We start from the raw sequence: 15,968 nt of genomic DNA, 5'->3' as shown, positions 1-15,968 counted from the left end.
TTTTTTGGATGGGACAATCAAGGCATTACGTGCTCTTGGGTGTTCTAGTGAGAGAGTCGTGGAGCTCGTAACATACAAACTAGAAGATATGGCCAACACATGGTATGAAACGATATTGCTAGGAAGGCCAGCAGGAGCACCACCACTGACATAGGACGAGTTCACTAAGTTGTTCAAGAATCATTTTCTTCCAGACAGTCTAATGCAACAATATGCTAGAGACTTTGAGAGATTGGTTCAGACTCCATATATGGATGTCAACATATAACAGTAAGTTCTGTAAGCTGGCTATATATGCTCCTCACTTAATGCCTACCGAAGAAGCTCGAGTTCAGAGGTTTGTTGATGGATTGGTTGGTCATGTATACACTGCAGTAGCCCCACAGATGAAGACTTTATCCTACTCTGATGTAGTCGACCTTGCTAGAAAGATTGAAAACAAGAGACGTGAGGAGCGTGCAGCTAGTGATTTACGTAAGAAAGCCAAGACAGGAGAGGCTTTCAGTGGTGATTTTAGTGAAAATAGAAGAGCAGGAAATCAAGGAAAATAACAATAGGGTTCTCAGACAAGGACACACATGACTTCAGAGTCCACATACAGACCACATTACAAACAAGGTAATAGGGGACCATCATCTTCTGGACATCGTAATTCTTGGCAAATTTATGCCACTACTCCAGTCTGCCAGACTTGTGGTAGATCACATTTGGGCCAATGTCGTATTCTAACTGGAGAGTGCTTTCGGTGTGGCCAGTTGGGACATCACTTGAGGGATTGCCCTCAGCCTCCGAGAAATTTCAACCAGGCTTCTATTCAGTCAGTTGCACCGACTCAGACTACTCGTAATACTTTAGGTGCTACCGGTACAGGAAATAGAGGTCGAGGTGCTGGAAACCGTGCTACTGTGAATCAAGGACAAGGCAATGCTGGTAAAGGTCAGGCGAGAGTTTTTGCATTTACTAGACAGGATGCTCAGGCCTCGAATGCAGTGGTTACAGGTATTCTTTCTGTCTGTTCATTTGATGCACTTGTGTTGATTGATCCGGGATCTACTCTCTCCTATGTGTCCTCGTACTTTGCTTTGAGATTTAGTAGACAACCCGAGTTATTGAATGATCCTTTTCTAGTTGCTACTCCTGTTGGAGAGTCTTTGTTAGCTGAATACGTGTATCGTGCTTGTCAGATTCGAGTTGAGGGTAGGGATACTCTAGCTGACCTTATTGTACTTGGTATGATTGACTTTGACGTGCTGATGGGAATGGATTGGTTATCTTCTTGCTATGCTATAGTCGATTGTCATGCAAAGATAATTAAGTTTGAGATACCAAATGAACCTAGTTTTATTTTAAGAGGGAGTCAGGTTCCAGAGACTTGCAAAATTATATCTTTTATGAAGGCTCAACGACTTCAGAAGAAAGGTTGCTTGGGTCTCTTAGCTATTATAAATGATACAAGAAAGGAAACAGTTAGTATAGAAAATTTACCAATAGTGAGAGAATTTTCTGATGTATTTCCTGAGGATTTACCAGGATTGCCTCCAGTATGAGACATAGACTTTAGTATTTATTTACTACCTGACACACAACCCATATCGATATCCCCATATCGAATGGCACCAGCAGAGTTGAGGGAGCTAAAGCTACAGTTACAGGATTTGTTAGATAAGGGTTTTATTAGACCTAGTGTATCACCATGGGGTGCACCAGTACTGTTTGTAAAGAAGAAAGACGGATCCCTGAGAATGTGCATTGACTACAGGCGGTTGAACAAGATAACAATACACAATAAATATCTTTTGCCTCGTATAAATGACATGTTTGATCAGTTACAAGGAGCTGCCCACTTTTCAAAGATTGACCTCCGTTCTGGTTATCATAAACTTAGAATCAAAGATGAAGATATTTCTAAGACTGCTTTCAGAACTCGATACGGGCACTATGAGTATCTTGTGATGCCTTTCGGACTGACAAATGCTCCAGCTGCATTCATGGATTTAATGAATAGGGTGTTCAAACCATTTCTGGATAGATTTGTAATAGTATTGATTGATGATATCCTGATATATTCTCGTAGCCAAGGAGAACACGAGAATTATCTCAGGACTGTGTTGCAGACATTGCGAGAACATCGACTTTATGCTAAGTTCTCGAAGTGTGAATTCTGTCTAGACTCGATATCGTTTTTGGGACATGTTGTATCCAAATATGAATTATGGTAGATCCTAAGCAGACCAAAGCTGTGCAGAAATGGCCCAGACCTACTTCTCCTACAGAGATTCGCAGCTTTTTAGCTTAGCAAGCTATTACAGGCGTTTTGTGCAGGACTTCTCCAGAATAGCAGCGCCGCTGACCAAGCAAACACAAAAAAATGCAAAGTTTCAGTGGATGGAGGAATGTGAGCAAAGCTTTCAGAAGCTCAAAACGTGTCTGACAACTGCACCAATATTAGCCTTACCATCAGGTTCTGGAGGATTTTAGTATTCCGTGACACCTCGAGGGTGGGATTAGGATGTGTACTCATGCAAAATGGTCGTGCTATTGCTTATGTTTCGAGACAATTGAAAAAGCACAAGCAAAACTATCTTACACATGATTTGGAGATGACTGCAGTGGTATTTGCTCTAAAAATTTGGAGATGATCTATACGGCGAAACTTGTGAGATTTATACTGACCATAAAAGTCTGAAGTATATCTTTCAGCGGAGAGATCTAAATCTCCGGCAGCGTCGTTGGATGGAACTACTCAAAGACTATGATTGTTCTATTTTATATCATCCTAGAAAAGCCAATGTGGTGGCTGATGCATTGAGCAGAAAATCTATGGGAAGTTTGGCACATATAGCCCCTACAAAGAGACTTTTGGCCAAAGATATTCAGAGACTAGAATATACAGGTATCATGTTTAGTGTCGGAAATTCAGAGGCATTGTTGGCTTGTGCTCAGGCTAAGTCTTCGTTAGTTGAGCGTATTAAGGCCATCCAATATGAGGATGAACGATTATGCAAATACAGGGATGAGGCCTTAGCTGGTAAAAGCAAGGATATGATTGTTGAAAATTATGGTGTTCTTCGAATGGGTGACAGGCTATGTGTAGCAGACGTAGATGGGTTGAGACATGCTATTCTTAAAGAAGCTCACAACACTAAATCACTATACATCCTGGATCCATAAAAATGTACCATGACCTGAAGCAATTTTATTGGTGGGAAGGTATGAAGAAAGATGTTGCTAACTTTGTTTCTAGTTGTTTGACTTGTCAGCAGGTCAAGGCTGAGCATCAACGACCCGCAGGACTACTACAACAAATTGAGATTTCAGAGTGGAAATAGAAAAAAATTACTATGGATTTTGTCACCAGGCTACCACAAACCTTTAGAGGTTATGACTCGGTATGGGTGATTGTAGATCGACTAACGAAATCAGCACACTTTTTGCTGGTGAAGACTACATATGGTGGAGTCAGGTAAGCACAGATATTTATGAATGAAATTGTCCGACTTCACGGAGTTCAAATATCCATCATCTCTAATAGAAAATCACAATTTACCTCACGTTTTTGGAAATCTTTTCAAGAAGCATTGGGTACGCGAGTAGATCTTAGTACTGCATTTCATCCACAGATAGATGGGCAGTCTGAACGTACTATACAGATCTTGGATGATATGTTAAGAGCTTGCATTCTTGAGTTTGTTGGTAGTTGGGACACGTATCTACCGTTAGCTGAATTTTCTTACAACAATAGCTGCCAATCCAGTATTCAAATGGCACCGTACGAAGCATTGTATGGTAGAAGATGTTGTTCTCCTATCGGATGGTTTGAAGCTGGTGAGACTAATTTATTGGGACCCGACCTAGTACAAGAAGCTATGGACAAGGTCCAGTTGATCAGACAGAGATTGCTTACAGCTCAAAGTAGACAAAAGTCTTATGCTGATAAGAGAAGAAGAGATTTAGTGTTCACAATTGGGGACAAAGTATTCCTACGAGTCTCCCTTATGAAAGGTGTGATGCTGTTTGGGAAAAGAGGTAAGTTGAGCCCCAGGTTTATAGGACCGTATGAGATACTAGACCGAGTGGGAGTTGTGGCTTATCGTTTGACACTTCCTCCTGAGTTGTCCTTTATTCATCCAGTGTTTCACGTCTTAATGCTAAGAAAATGTATATCAGACTCATCTCAGATGATTGAAGCACCGACTATACCACTCGATAAGAGGTTGTCTTACGAGGAGGAGCCAATGGTTATTGTTGATAAACAAATAAGAAAACTATGGTCAAAAGAAATCGTGTTCGTGAAAGTCTTATGGATAAATCATACAGTTGAAGAAGCTACTTGGGAAATAGAAGATACTATGCGAGTCAAGTACCCCCAATTGTTTCAGTCTACAGGTACGTACTTGAGATAAATTTGGGGACCGAATTTCATAAGGTGAGAAGGATGTAATACCCTATATATTTTTAATAAGGGTGTATTAGTCATAATAATAATAATAATAATAATAATAATAATAATAATAATAATAATAATAATAATAACTATAAGAAAGTAACTTAAAAAAATTTAAATTAATAAAAAAAAGAGAACAAAACATTAGGAGAATGGGCTAAGCCCACTAAAAAGTGAAACGAGAAAAGGGGAAACAAAAAAGAATTAAAAAAAAATACAAAAGCTAAAGGGATTTTGGGGGGAAAGGAACGCAACATATATGCTGCAATTGAAACAGAAGCTAAAAAGTGTTGAAAAAGAGAAAACCCCTTTAGCCAACGCAAGCATCAACGGGAAAAAGAAAGAAAAAAGTTTCCGGTGTACTCGTGGTGCCGAATACCGTGTTTCACCATATTATCGACATAAATTCTTGAGCTTCAACAATAAACTCCGGGTGATTTTCTGTAATTTTTTCTTCTTTTGAGACAATATTATTTTATATTCATGATTCTTTTGGGATTGAGTAGAGATGATGTTGGGATTGGATTAAAGTTTAAAGATAAAATTAAGAAAATTGGGAGAAACCCATAAAAAATTTTCAGATATTAACGGAGTATATTATATAAATAGGTTGTATTTGGTTGAATTTTAGAATTTGGTTTAAACTACCAGTAGCACGAGAAAGTATAAATCGACAAATTAAGAGTCCAAAAAAAATCTCTGAGGGTTGGGCATTCTAAATTAGCTACGAATTAGCCTAAACAAGAATATTAACACGAGATTGATGTTGGTGTGGTTATAGATTGATTGAAGAAAGTCGTACGGATCGCTCGAAGTGACGAGTTTGGTATTTCGACACGAGTACTGTGAGTAGTAATCTTACCGCAATTTGTGTTTTCATAACTTGCATGATTTACACATGATTTTTTTAATATGAATATGTTACCGATTATTTTGAGTTGCCTGTGGGACAAGTCTTTTACTCGATATGATACCGAAATAGTTATTTGAGATGGTTACCGTGGTTTTAAATATTTCCACTGTCACTAGATCTGTTTTACTGTTACTTGAATTTACTGTTATCGAAATGAAATTATATGATTTGATAAGAACTGAAATGCCCTATATAGATTTAAAGGATTTTATATGAGTATATACGGATTACAGACACAAGTATAAATGGGAGTAGACATTGAAGGATCCCGTAGCTAACGGCGGGTTCGTTAGACCTGGTGCACCTTGTAATTACAGATTACCGTTATAGCCCTTGCTAGTGGAAAGGTGGAACTAGCATACTGTTACCGATTTCCCTCGAGTAGGGACTACCATTATATTTGACTTCTTGCGAAGAAGTCCACAGTTATACCGATTACATGATCCGTTCATTGAAACCTCCCAAATGTGAATATTGATATTAGACAGTGGTTACCGAGCTTATTACCGAACTGTTAATTGTATTACACTACAAGAAAAACATGACGAGACTGAAAATTATTTATTGTTTCTAAAAGGGCATTTTTATGTTATTTTCTGTTTGATATACTAGCATGTTTTCTGACTTGTCCCCAATAAAAACGGTTGTGGTTAAGTGTTATTACTCACTGAGCTAGCGACTCATTCCCCGTTAATTTTTTCTTCAGAGACAGCAGTTGGCGCAGGCAAGGATTTCGTTAATTAGAACGCGCAGGTTGATAGTTCTCGGTGAGCCTCGCACTTGTTCGCGTGGGCAGAGATTTTATTTATTGTTATGGTCTTTTCTTTGAATTCTTAGAGGCGCTCTATAGTCATTCTTTTAGTGTCATGAGTATTATTTTGCTATTAGTCTTATGTCGAGTATCGTTCTTTATTATCAAAGTCGGAGATAAATTAGTATTTCTGGTTGTTAGTGGGTTCATTAGTAATGGTAAAGACGATTTTGGTTAATTGATAAGCTGTCGATTGTTCGAATTGCTATTAAGATGTTTGGTTGCTGATTTGAGATAGGGAAATTTTTTGGGATAGTCCAAAAACAGGGAAAACTCTGTCCGATGTTCTGTAAAATACCGATGAGGCTTACTTGGGAGCACTTGCTCCTAAGGGCCGGTCACGATCCTAAATTGGGTTGTGACAACAGTGATGATTCGCAAGTCTTCCGCATAGCAAGAAGTCATCATCTCCAAGGGGTGAGCCTCAAGTTTTCCATCCTCCACGTTTGTGATCAAAGCCTAGCTCTGCATTCGTGGTCAAATCCCAACAACAAGTGGTCCATCAATTCAAGAACAAGCGAAGCTCTTGAATTGACGGTCGTGAGGAGAAGAATTAGAGGATTAAATCTTTTAAACTTAAGATTGTTCAAAGATTGTAGCCCGCGTAAATTATTTAAATACAAATACTTTTTTTTGTCGCTATATTTCTTGTCTTGATTATCATTTTCAGGAATGAAATTTTAGTTGTTACAAATTTTGGTACACCCAGTGGGACTATCTTTGCCTCTCATCTCTTCTCTCCAACAATCAAAATCCAAGAACGCTAAAATGACTTCAAAGAAAATCAACTCCGGTTCAACTTCCACCAAGGCTGCTAACTCCAGGTTCTATGCTGATGTGGAAAGCATCCTCGATATTACCTTTGGAAGCTTCGGACCAGCTATAAGGAGCAAAGCAAGCTCTTTAGGACACCAAGCACCCCAAGTATCGTCCGCGTCAACCCCTGTTTTCGGATCTTCATCCTCAAAAGGAGCAAGATCTTCCACAAACGCATCTGAAGGAAGAAGCGATGTTGCTGAAAAGATCAAGAAAACTCTTGCTTTGCTTAACCTCTTCGGATACAAGCACTCTGCTGTGAAGGAAGATGATGATGCTTCAAGTGATGGATTCTCCCCACTTACACCACATAGCGTGAGCCGATCAAGGATCAATCTGTATGAAAATCATGCTACTCTCTGTCGTCCACGACAATCATACAAGCCATGGTGATAAATATTTCATTTGTGGAGGAGCAGTTGGCAAACTTGACGGAAGTAATCACTGGCTTGACCAAATGCATGCAAAATCAAGAGGCTAGAATCGACAAGCTAACAGACAGGGTGAGAATCTTGATAGAAGAAGAATCCACCCATGCACCCGGCAAGCTCCCAGAAGTTCTAGAGAATGACTCTAACCCAAGACAAGCAGCATCCACTAAGGCTATCCCTGTCTCATCTGAAGGAATGATTCCAATCGATCAACTGAAGGAGTTCATTGAAGGAACCATTAAGAACAAATATGAAGTTGCTGCCAAATCCTCCCTTACATATGCAAAGTCGTACACTGCAAGGGTCGATATGTTAAAGATGCCTGCTGGCTATCAACCTCCAAAGTTTCAACAGTTTGATGGTAAAGGTAACCCCAAGAAACATGTTGCGCACTTCGTGGAGACGTGCAACAATGCTGGGACTTATGGAGATTACCTTATCAAGCAGTTTGTCCGCTCGTTAAAAGGAAATTCTTTTGACTGGTACACAGACCTCGAGGCTGGATCTATCGATAGCTGAGATCAACTAGAACAAGAGTTCCTCAATCGTTTTTATAGTACGAGACGTAGTGAGTATGATAGAACTTACAAATACTCGTCAACGAAAGGGGAAACCAGTTATCAACTTTATCAATCGTTGAAGGAATGCAAGCCTCAGCTGCAAAGACAGGCTTAGTGAAGCTTCAGGCATAGAGATGTGCATCCAAGGCATGCATTGGGGATTGCGCTACATCTTGCAAGGTATCAAGCCTGGCACATTTGAAGAACTTGCAACTCGTTCCCATGACATGGAATTGAGCATGGCCTCCGCTGGAAATGAAAGGCTGCCCATCTATGAATCTCGCAAATGGAATGACAAGCAAGAAGTCAGGAAGTGGGGCAAGTTCGTACCCAAGTCTGAAAGCAAAGAAGCTATGAATGTCAACATGTCACCTGTGAAGTTCACGACGAAGGTGAGCAAGAAGCAGAGTATGAAATCCACTTCTTTTCAAGATAAGCCAAGTAGAAAGTTGACTCTAAAAGAAATGCAGGAGAAAGAGTACCCATTCCTGGATTCTGATGTGCTAGCCATTTTCGAAGAACTCCTCGAGTTAAATCTCATTGAGCTTCCGGAGATGAAGCGACCAAATTAAGCTGGGAAAACAAATAACCCAAATTACTGCAAATATCACTAACTTGTAAGCCACCCTCTGGAGAAGTGCTTTGTCTTCATGGACTTGGCTCGCGAAAAGAAAATCGTGCTTGAAGGTGAGAAAGCAGGCGCAAACCAAGTCTCTATCACCTTTGGCTCATTCAGTCTGGATGACTTATATGGTTTTAAAGAAAGTAAAGATGAAGAATTACTAGAGAGCGACAAAACTGAAGTCAATCAACCTAATGATGATGAAGGTTGGACATTAGTGACTCGCCGTAGGCACCACAAAAGGAGCCTACGAAAAGAATCAATAGAACAACCAACAAAGAAAATGATGGTGAAAAGACTAAGGATACGGAATCCAGTTAAATATTTGAAGAAAGCAAAAGTGGAGGTGCACCATCCTCAAAAGCTACGACATCTAGTGACCTTGGAGGAGTTCTTACCAAGTTGGTTCCGCACGAAGATTTCCCATGAGGGTATTGAGGCCTCTTGTTGCAACGCTGATAAAGGGGAAGAAAAGAGTGATGTCCTACCGTTGGCACCATCTTTAGAAAAGCTCATCGAGTCCACTCCTCAAGAAGTTAATGCTTGTGAGGAAAAAGTCACATTCACAAATGATGATTTTCTGCTAGGTGACACTCTTCATAATCGCCCATTGTACCTGATTGGCTATATGCGTGATGAAAAGGTAAATCAAATTTTGGTTGATGGAGGATCCTCAGTGAACATTTTGCCAATTCGCACTGTGAAAGAACTTGGTATTCCCATGAACGAACTCTCAGAAAGTCGTGTGATGATCCAAGGATTCAACCAAGGGGGCAAAGAGCCATTGGCGCGATCAGGCTGGAAATCACCATTGAAGATATGCAATCAAGTGCATGGCTACATGTGATCGATGCAAAGACTTCATACAACGTCTTGCTTGGAAGGCCTTGGATACATGAGAACAAAGTGATTCCATATACCTACCATCAATGTTTGAAATACTATGAGGGTGAAGTCGAGAAGAAGATAGTTGTTGATGATGAGCCATTCACCGAGGCTGAGTCACACTTCGCCGATGTAAAGTTCTACTTGAAGAGCCACATTGTGAAGGAGATAAAAGCTGATGGTGGCATGAAAAGCAAGAATGACGAGCCCATAACTAAAAGAGCTGAGGTAACTATTGGTAAAGCCAAAGCTGTTACTGAGGAGGTACACACCAACGTGAATAAATCTCATAAAAGGGGTATTGTGTCTTATGGCAAGAAAGTAAGTCATGTGCTCCAATATGTCCCTAAAAGAAAGAAATACGAGGAGAATCATCTAATCTCCAAACCAAGATGGTAAAGGAGTTAACTCTTCCAGTAAAACGAATTGAGGCAGTAAAGTTGTCCTCGAAGCCGCTCGCAGGGTTTCTAGCCCAAAATCATAAGCAGAATGTGGCACTCCCTACAAAGTGAACAGATGAAGGTTTTGATCCTAATGTTTACAAGCTATTTGCAAAAGCTGGATACAATCCCAATGAGCCGTTAAAGTTAGGGAAGCTCCCATCAGAAGCTGCGACGAGGCAACCACGTGAAGGTTCGGGATACAAGCAACTGTCACCAGTGCGCATCTCAATAAGAAGGGTGAGCAGCAATTATATCACTGTAGAAAATGAATTAGCCGCTTCTAACAGGCCGTCTGTCTTTGATCGACTTGGAAAATCGCCTGTGAGGACCTCCGTGTTTGAAATATTAGGTCCATTAAAGAAGGGGAAAAAGTTTCTGAGAAATTTTCAAGGTATAAGAACACCCGCTTCGCCCAAAATTCAGGGGATCTCTAAGGATTTCCAAAGTTTGATTCCTTCTAGAATGAGGCGACAAATAAAACTTGTGGTTTCATGTGAAGAAGTACTGAAGGTAAAGCCATATATTGTGGTCTACACTAAGGAACGTGACGAGGATGAAGAAAGTGTAGGTTCTTCGTATCATGTTACTATACAAGTCGAGAATGTCGTTCCATCTTCAATAGAGGATAATGCGGAATTGGAGGATATTTCACCGTGTTATCACATATCCTTCAATAATGGGGACCCTCAAGAAGATGAAGATGTGAAGGATGCTCCACCTGAACTTGAAAAAGGAGTTAAAACGACAGTTGATGCCTTAAAATAAGTTAACCTTGGTACCGATGAAGAACCAAGACCCCCTACATAAGTGTTTTACTAAAAGTTGATGAAGAGAGCACTTATATTGAGTTACTCAAGGAGTTCAAGGATTTCTTCGCTTGGAGTTACAAAGAGATGTCTGGCTTGGACCCGAAAGTAGCAGTCCATCACCTTGCAGTCAAAAATGGTGCTCGCCTTGTTAAACAAGCTCAAAGGTGCTTTAGGCCGGACTTGGTTCCCTTGATTGAAATCGAAGTTAACAAACTCATCGAAGCTGGCTTTATTTGTGAAGTTAAATACCCAACTTGGGTTTCAAGTATTGTCCCTGTAAGGAAGAAGAATGGCCAGATTCAAGTGTGCGTTGACTTTAGAGATCTCAACAATGAATGTCCGAAAGATGAATTTCCGCTTCCTATTCCAGAGCTGATGATCGATGCTACTACCGGTTACGAGGCAATGTCTTTTATGGAAGGTTCGTCGGGCTATAACCAAATATGCATGGCCCCAAAAGATGAAGAGCTTACTGCATTCCGTACCCCAAAGGGTATTTATTGCTACAAGGTAATACCTTCTGGCTTGAAGAATACTGGTGCTACTTACCAAAGAGCTATGCAGAATATTTTCGACGATCTTCTCCACAAGAATGTCGAATGCTATGTTGACGACTTGGTAATAAAATCAAGAGAGAAGGGCGACCACTTGAAGGACTTGAGGATGGTATTTGAATTGCTTCGGAGGTACCAACTTAGGATGAATCCATTGAAATGTGCATTTGGAGTTACTTCTGGAAAGTTCCTTGGTTTCATTGTCCGACATCGAGGGATCGAAATTGATCAAGCCAAAGTGGATGCCATTTTGAAAATGCCTGAGCCTCGGGATATCCATGAATTGAAAAGTCTGCAAGGAAAATTAGCGTACCTTAGGAGATTCATCTCGAACCTAGCTGGGAGGTGTCAACCATCGCCTTATGAAGAAAGGTGTCCCTTTCAAATGGGACCAAGCATGCAGTAATGCCTTTGAGAGCATCAGAACCTACTTGATGAAGCCTCCAGTTTTAGCAGCCCCTATACTTGGAAAGCCATTGATACTATATATTTCAGCATAAGAAAGGTCTGTTGGAGCACTGTTGGCCCAAGAAAATAGTGAAGGGAAAGAAAACTCTCTTTACTACTTGAGCAGGATGATGACACCGAACGAGCTGAATTGTTCACCAATTGAAAAGTTGTGTTTGGCGCTAGTCTTCTCAATTCAAAAGTTGAAGCACTACTTTCAAGCTTATATTGTTCGTCTTGTTTCTAAGGCAAATCCCATCAAGTTCGTGATGTCAAAACCTGTTCTTAGTGATCGACTAGCGAGATGGTACCTCCAATTTCAACAATTCGAGATTTTGTACATCCTTCAAAAGGTTGTAAAAGGACAAGCATTGGCAGACTTCTCGGCAGATCATCTGATACCTGATGACTGGGAGCTAACCGACGAACTACCTGATGAGGATGCAATGGTCGTTGAAGTTCAACCTCCATGGAAGATGTATTTTGATGGTGTTGCACATTGTGGATGAGTTGGTGCTGGCGTAGTATTTGTCACTTCCCAAGGTGAAGTCTTGCCATACTCCTTCACCTTGACACAACTTTGTTCCAACAATGTTGTTGAGTACCAAGCATTAATACTTGGGCTTGAAATGGTCATTGATATGAAGCAATTGCAATTGCAAGTCTTTGGAGACTCCCAGTTAGTGGTCAATCAGCTTTTAGGTAGTTACGAGGTCAAGAAGCCTGAGCTATGCCCATATCATGATTACGCTAATATATTAATGGGGCGGCTCGGTGATGTGACTATTCAACATGTGCCAAGGAAAGAAAACAAGAGGGATTATATGGAAGCTTCTGGGGTATGTGGGTCACACCAGTCTAGACCAAAGCTCCACTTCCATATAAAAAGGATGGGATACTATTGGCCAACGATGGTAAAAGATTGCTTGGACTACGCTCGAAGATGCAAGGCTTGTCAATTCCATGCGAATTTTATTCATCAACCTCCTGAAGTGTTGCACCCAACTGTGGCATCCTGGGCGTTTGACGCTTGGGGATTAGATGTTGTTGGACCACTGCCAAAGTCCTCTGGTGGGCACCTATACATCCTGGTTGCAACCGACTACTTCTCAAAATGGGCTGAAACTATTGCTCTTAAGGAAGTAAAGAAGGAAAATGTTGCAAATTTAATCCAAGTAAACATTATTTATCGCTTTGGCATTCCTCGTTACATAATAACGGATAATGGAAAGCCATTCGATAATAGGTTGATGAATAAGGTTTGTAATCTCTTTGGCTTCAAGCAACGTAACTCTTCGATGTACAATGTTGCTGTCAATGGTCTAGCTGAGGCATTCAACAAAACTCTATGCAACTTGATAAAGAAAGTCGTCTCCAAATCCAAATGAGATTGGAATGACCGTATGGAAGAAGCTCTATGGGCATATAGGACGACTCACCGCACGCCAACACAAGCAACGCCTTATTCACTCGTTTATGGAGTCGAAGCTGTCTTGCCACTTGAGCGTCAAATACCTTCATTACGACTGGCTATTCAAGAAGGGATCATTGATGAAGAAAATGCTCGACTTCGATTAGCAGAGTTGGAGTCTCTTGATGAGAAGAGGTTGGAAGCTCAATAGAGTCTAGAATGTTATCAAGCTTGATTGTCTCGCACCTTCAATAAAAGAGTTCGTCCGAGATCCTTTCAAGTAGGAGATCAAGTCCTTGCCGTACGAAGACCCATAATTACTTCCCATAAACCTGGAGGGAAGTTCACTTCAAAATGGGATGGGACATATGTTGTACAAGAAGCTTACTCAAGTGGGACTTACAAGCTGGTTGATGCAGATGGCATGAGAATCGGCACTATCAATGGCAAGTTTTTGAAGAAGTACTATCCTTGAAGTTGCAATGCTCCTCGACATACGAGCCTAAACTGCAAGTCATGAAGCTCCTTAATGCAAGAGCCCAAACTACACGTTGCTACACTCCTAGCCTGCATGAGTCTAAACTGTGTACGGCCCAACCAAAAAAAAAAAAAGAAGCCCGCTAGGTTGAAAACCTTGCGAGAGGTGGCTTAGGCAAAAATTAGGACATAAAAAAAACTCATCCCTCTGAACTACGTTATGACTTGATCCTCTTCACCGAGGTACGCATGCAGCTTAGACTTTCATTCTAAGTTCAGTCGCATGAGTTTTAAAAAAATAAAAGTTTGTCATCATCAGATCATTACATTAATTCTTCCAAGTGTAGAGGCACATATCTATGAGGAAAATGAGACGATTTGCGTTGAAGTATAAAAGATGTTTTATTGCTTCAATAGTACAAAAGTTGATACGTCCAAAAATGTAGAGACAACAGGAACTAGACACTTTTCTATACAAAAGCCTAAATCATGAAGATGATCATAAACTAGGCTTTGTTGCTGACGTGTCTAAATGCTTTTCTAAGTCTATATAACGTCTCCACATTTGATGTCATCCTCAATTGTTGGTTGAAGGTCCCAATCCCCATGGGAGCCGCCATTGATGAGCTTCAAGACTATCAACAAATCAAGTGCAATAGTTGGTGAAGGGGTGGCTCCACATCTTGTATGACACATCGGTCGGATATCCTAACTCTTTGAGCTTCTTTGCGAGTTTGCAAAAGAAATAAATGAAGAGATAAGATTTGTGATGCATATAGCCAAAGCTACTACACGCAAGAATGTAGAGTCAATTTCAAGAAGAAAAAAAACATTTGTAGGACAACTCAGAGAGCATAGAGCTGGAAAGCAAGCTCGACAGACGACGTGATCAACTTTGGAAAACTACCGCAGTCCATCTTGAAGAGGTTCTACTCCTAACATTTTATATGTTGTAGATTTGGATGTCTAGTTTGTATTAACACAAACCGCTTGCAATTTGGAGGCCCCTAGCTCAAGATATATTTTTTTTGCCGGAACTACACGAATCTAAAAGTTACTGCAGCTAGGTAGATTTTGAGAATTTTCTGTTTCTAGCTCAGAAGGAGTTCTGCCACGAAACTCATAAGTATTGCAGATCTCTGAGTTTACTTTCTAACGATGCAAACGGATCTCAATTTGGAGTCTCATAGCTCGAGATATGAATCATTCGACATGAGTGCGCAAAGCAGAAACAAACGCAAGGCGGACATCAGGAGAGACTTCAAAGTAATATCGCGACCAATCTAAAGGAGTTCTGCCGCGATATTTTCAGACGTTGTAGGTGTCGAACTTATCTTTCCGAGGTTGTAGACGTCTTGGGATTCTGATACCCATAGCTTGAGATATGAAGTTTTCTACAAAAGTGCGCAAAGCTGGATTGCAAGTGCGGCAGACATTAGGAGCAATTTCAAACTACTATTGCGGGCGATCAGAAAGGAGTTCGTCCTTGATATCTTCAAGTGTTGCAGAAATTGTAGTGTTCTCTCCAATGACGCAGATGGCTTGCGATTCCGACACTTGTAGATCGAGATATGAATTTTTCCACGAGTGCACACAAAGCTGAATAGCGAGTTCGATAGACAGATGGGTGAATTTCAAAATATTGCTGCGGCTAATCTGCTAGGAATTCTTCCATGATGTTTCGGGGATTTCCTTATCTCTGAGTCTTCTTTCCAGTGGCGCAGACGGCTAGCGATTTGGACTTTCCTAGCTTGAGATATGTGCGTTCTAATGACAGCATGCAGTGTTGTGAAGCCGAAATGACAGACTTGTGCATCGCCTTCAAAAGTTCATTCTGACTTGTCCTGTTGCAAGTTTTGATTCTGCAGAACCAAGCGGATTACAGTTTGGATACTCATAAGTCGAGATACAGTTTTTTCAATGCAAGCATGAAATGCTATGAAGTCAAAGTAGCAGAGACGCGCCAAGTGCTTGCTCACCGAAGTTGAAAAGACCAACTCCAAGCCTGTTCCGCGCCAATCTGCAAGAATCATGAGTTTTGCCCCATGCACGCTTGCATAGAAGAATACAGTCGCTCCAACTCCAAGCCTCTTCCGCGCCAATCCGATGAGAGGTGCCACGTGCTCGCTCTTCAATGATGAACTCGGTCTTCGTCTTTGACATGACCATGGATTTCAAAGGTAAGATGCCAAAGGACCAGACATATCGCAATTCGGATTCACCATATACAAGATATGATCTCTTTTGCAAAAAACAAAAACAAAAAGAAAGTACACGAGTTTGAAAGTTTACTGCAGTTAGGCCAACTTCAAGAATTTTCTGTTGACAGCTCGAAAGGAGTTATG

General features: G+C 40.8%; 2 protein-coding genes across 2 annotated transcripts; both read left to right on the top strand.

The window, feature by feature from the left end:
• Positions 1-578: 578 nt before the first annotated feature.
• On the top strand, positions 579-1,547 carry LOC107767769 (uncharacterized). The gene has a single exon (XM_016586862.2). It carries the CDS (start codon positions 579-581, stop codon positions 1,545-1,547), a length of 969 nt encoding a protein of 322 aa, XP_016442348.2.
• A 2,319-nt stretch (positions 1,548-3,866) lies between these two features.
• LOC107767768 (uncharacterized) lies at positions 3,867-15,523 on the top strand. The gene is made up of 3 exons (XM_075252952.1): positions 3,867-4,026; positions 4,132-4,386; positions 15,492-15,523. Exons 1-3 carry the CDS (start codon positions 3,867-3,869, stop codon positions 15,521-15,523), a joined length of 447 nt encoding a protein of 148 aa, XP_075109053.1.
• Positions 15,524-15,968: the final 445 nt, after the last annotated feature.

The sequence above is a fragment of the Nicotiana tabacum genome, chromosome 5 (genome assembly GCF_000715075.1).
Source record: "Nicotiana tabacum cultivar K326 chromosome 5, ASM71507v2, whole genome shotgun sequence".
Taxonomy (NCBI): Eukaryota; Viridiplantae; Streptophyta; class Magnoliopsida; order Solanales; family Solanaceae; genus Nicotiana; species Nicotiana tabacum.
Note: the sequence above shows the minus strand (reverse complement) of the source record. Positions and strands in the feature narration are given on the sequence as shown.

Coding starts and splice junctions, on each gene's coding strand:
- LOC107767769 (XM_016586862.2), top strand. CDS start 579: ATGACTTCAGAGTCCACATACAGACCACATTACAAACAAGGTAATAGG.
- LOC107767768 (XM_075252952.1), top strand. CDS start 3,867: ATGGACAAGGTCCAGTTGATCAGACAGAGATTGCTTACAGCTCAAAGT. Junction 4,027..4,131: donor GATGCTGTTTGGGAAAAGAG/GTAAGTTGAGCC, acceptor TTATTCATCCAG/TGTTTCACGTCTTAATGCTA. Junction 4,387..15,491: donor CCAATTGTTTCAGTCTACAG/GTACGTACTTGA, acceptor TTGATTCTGCAG/AACCAAGCGGATTACAGTTT.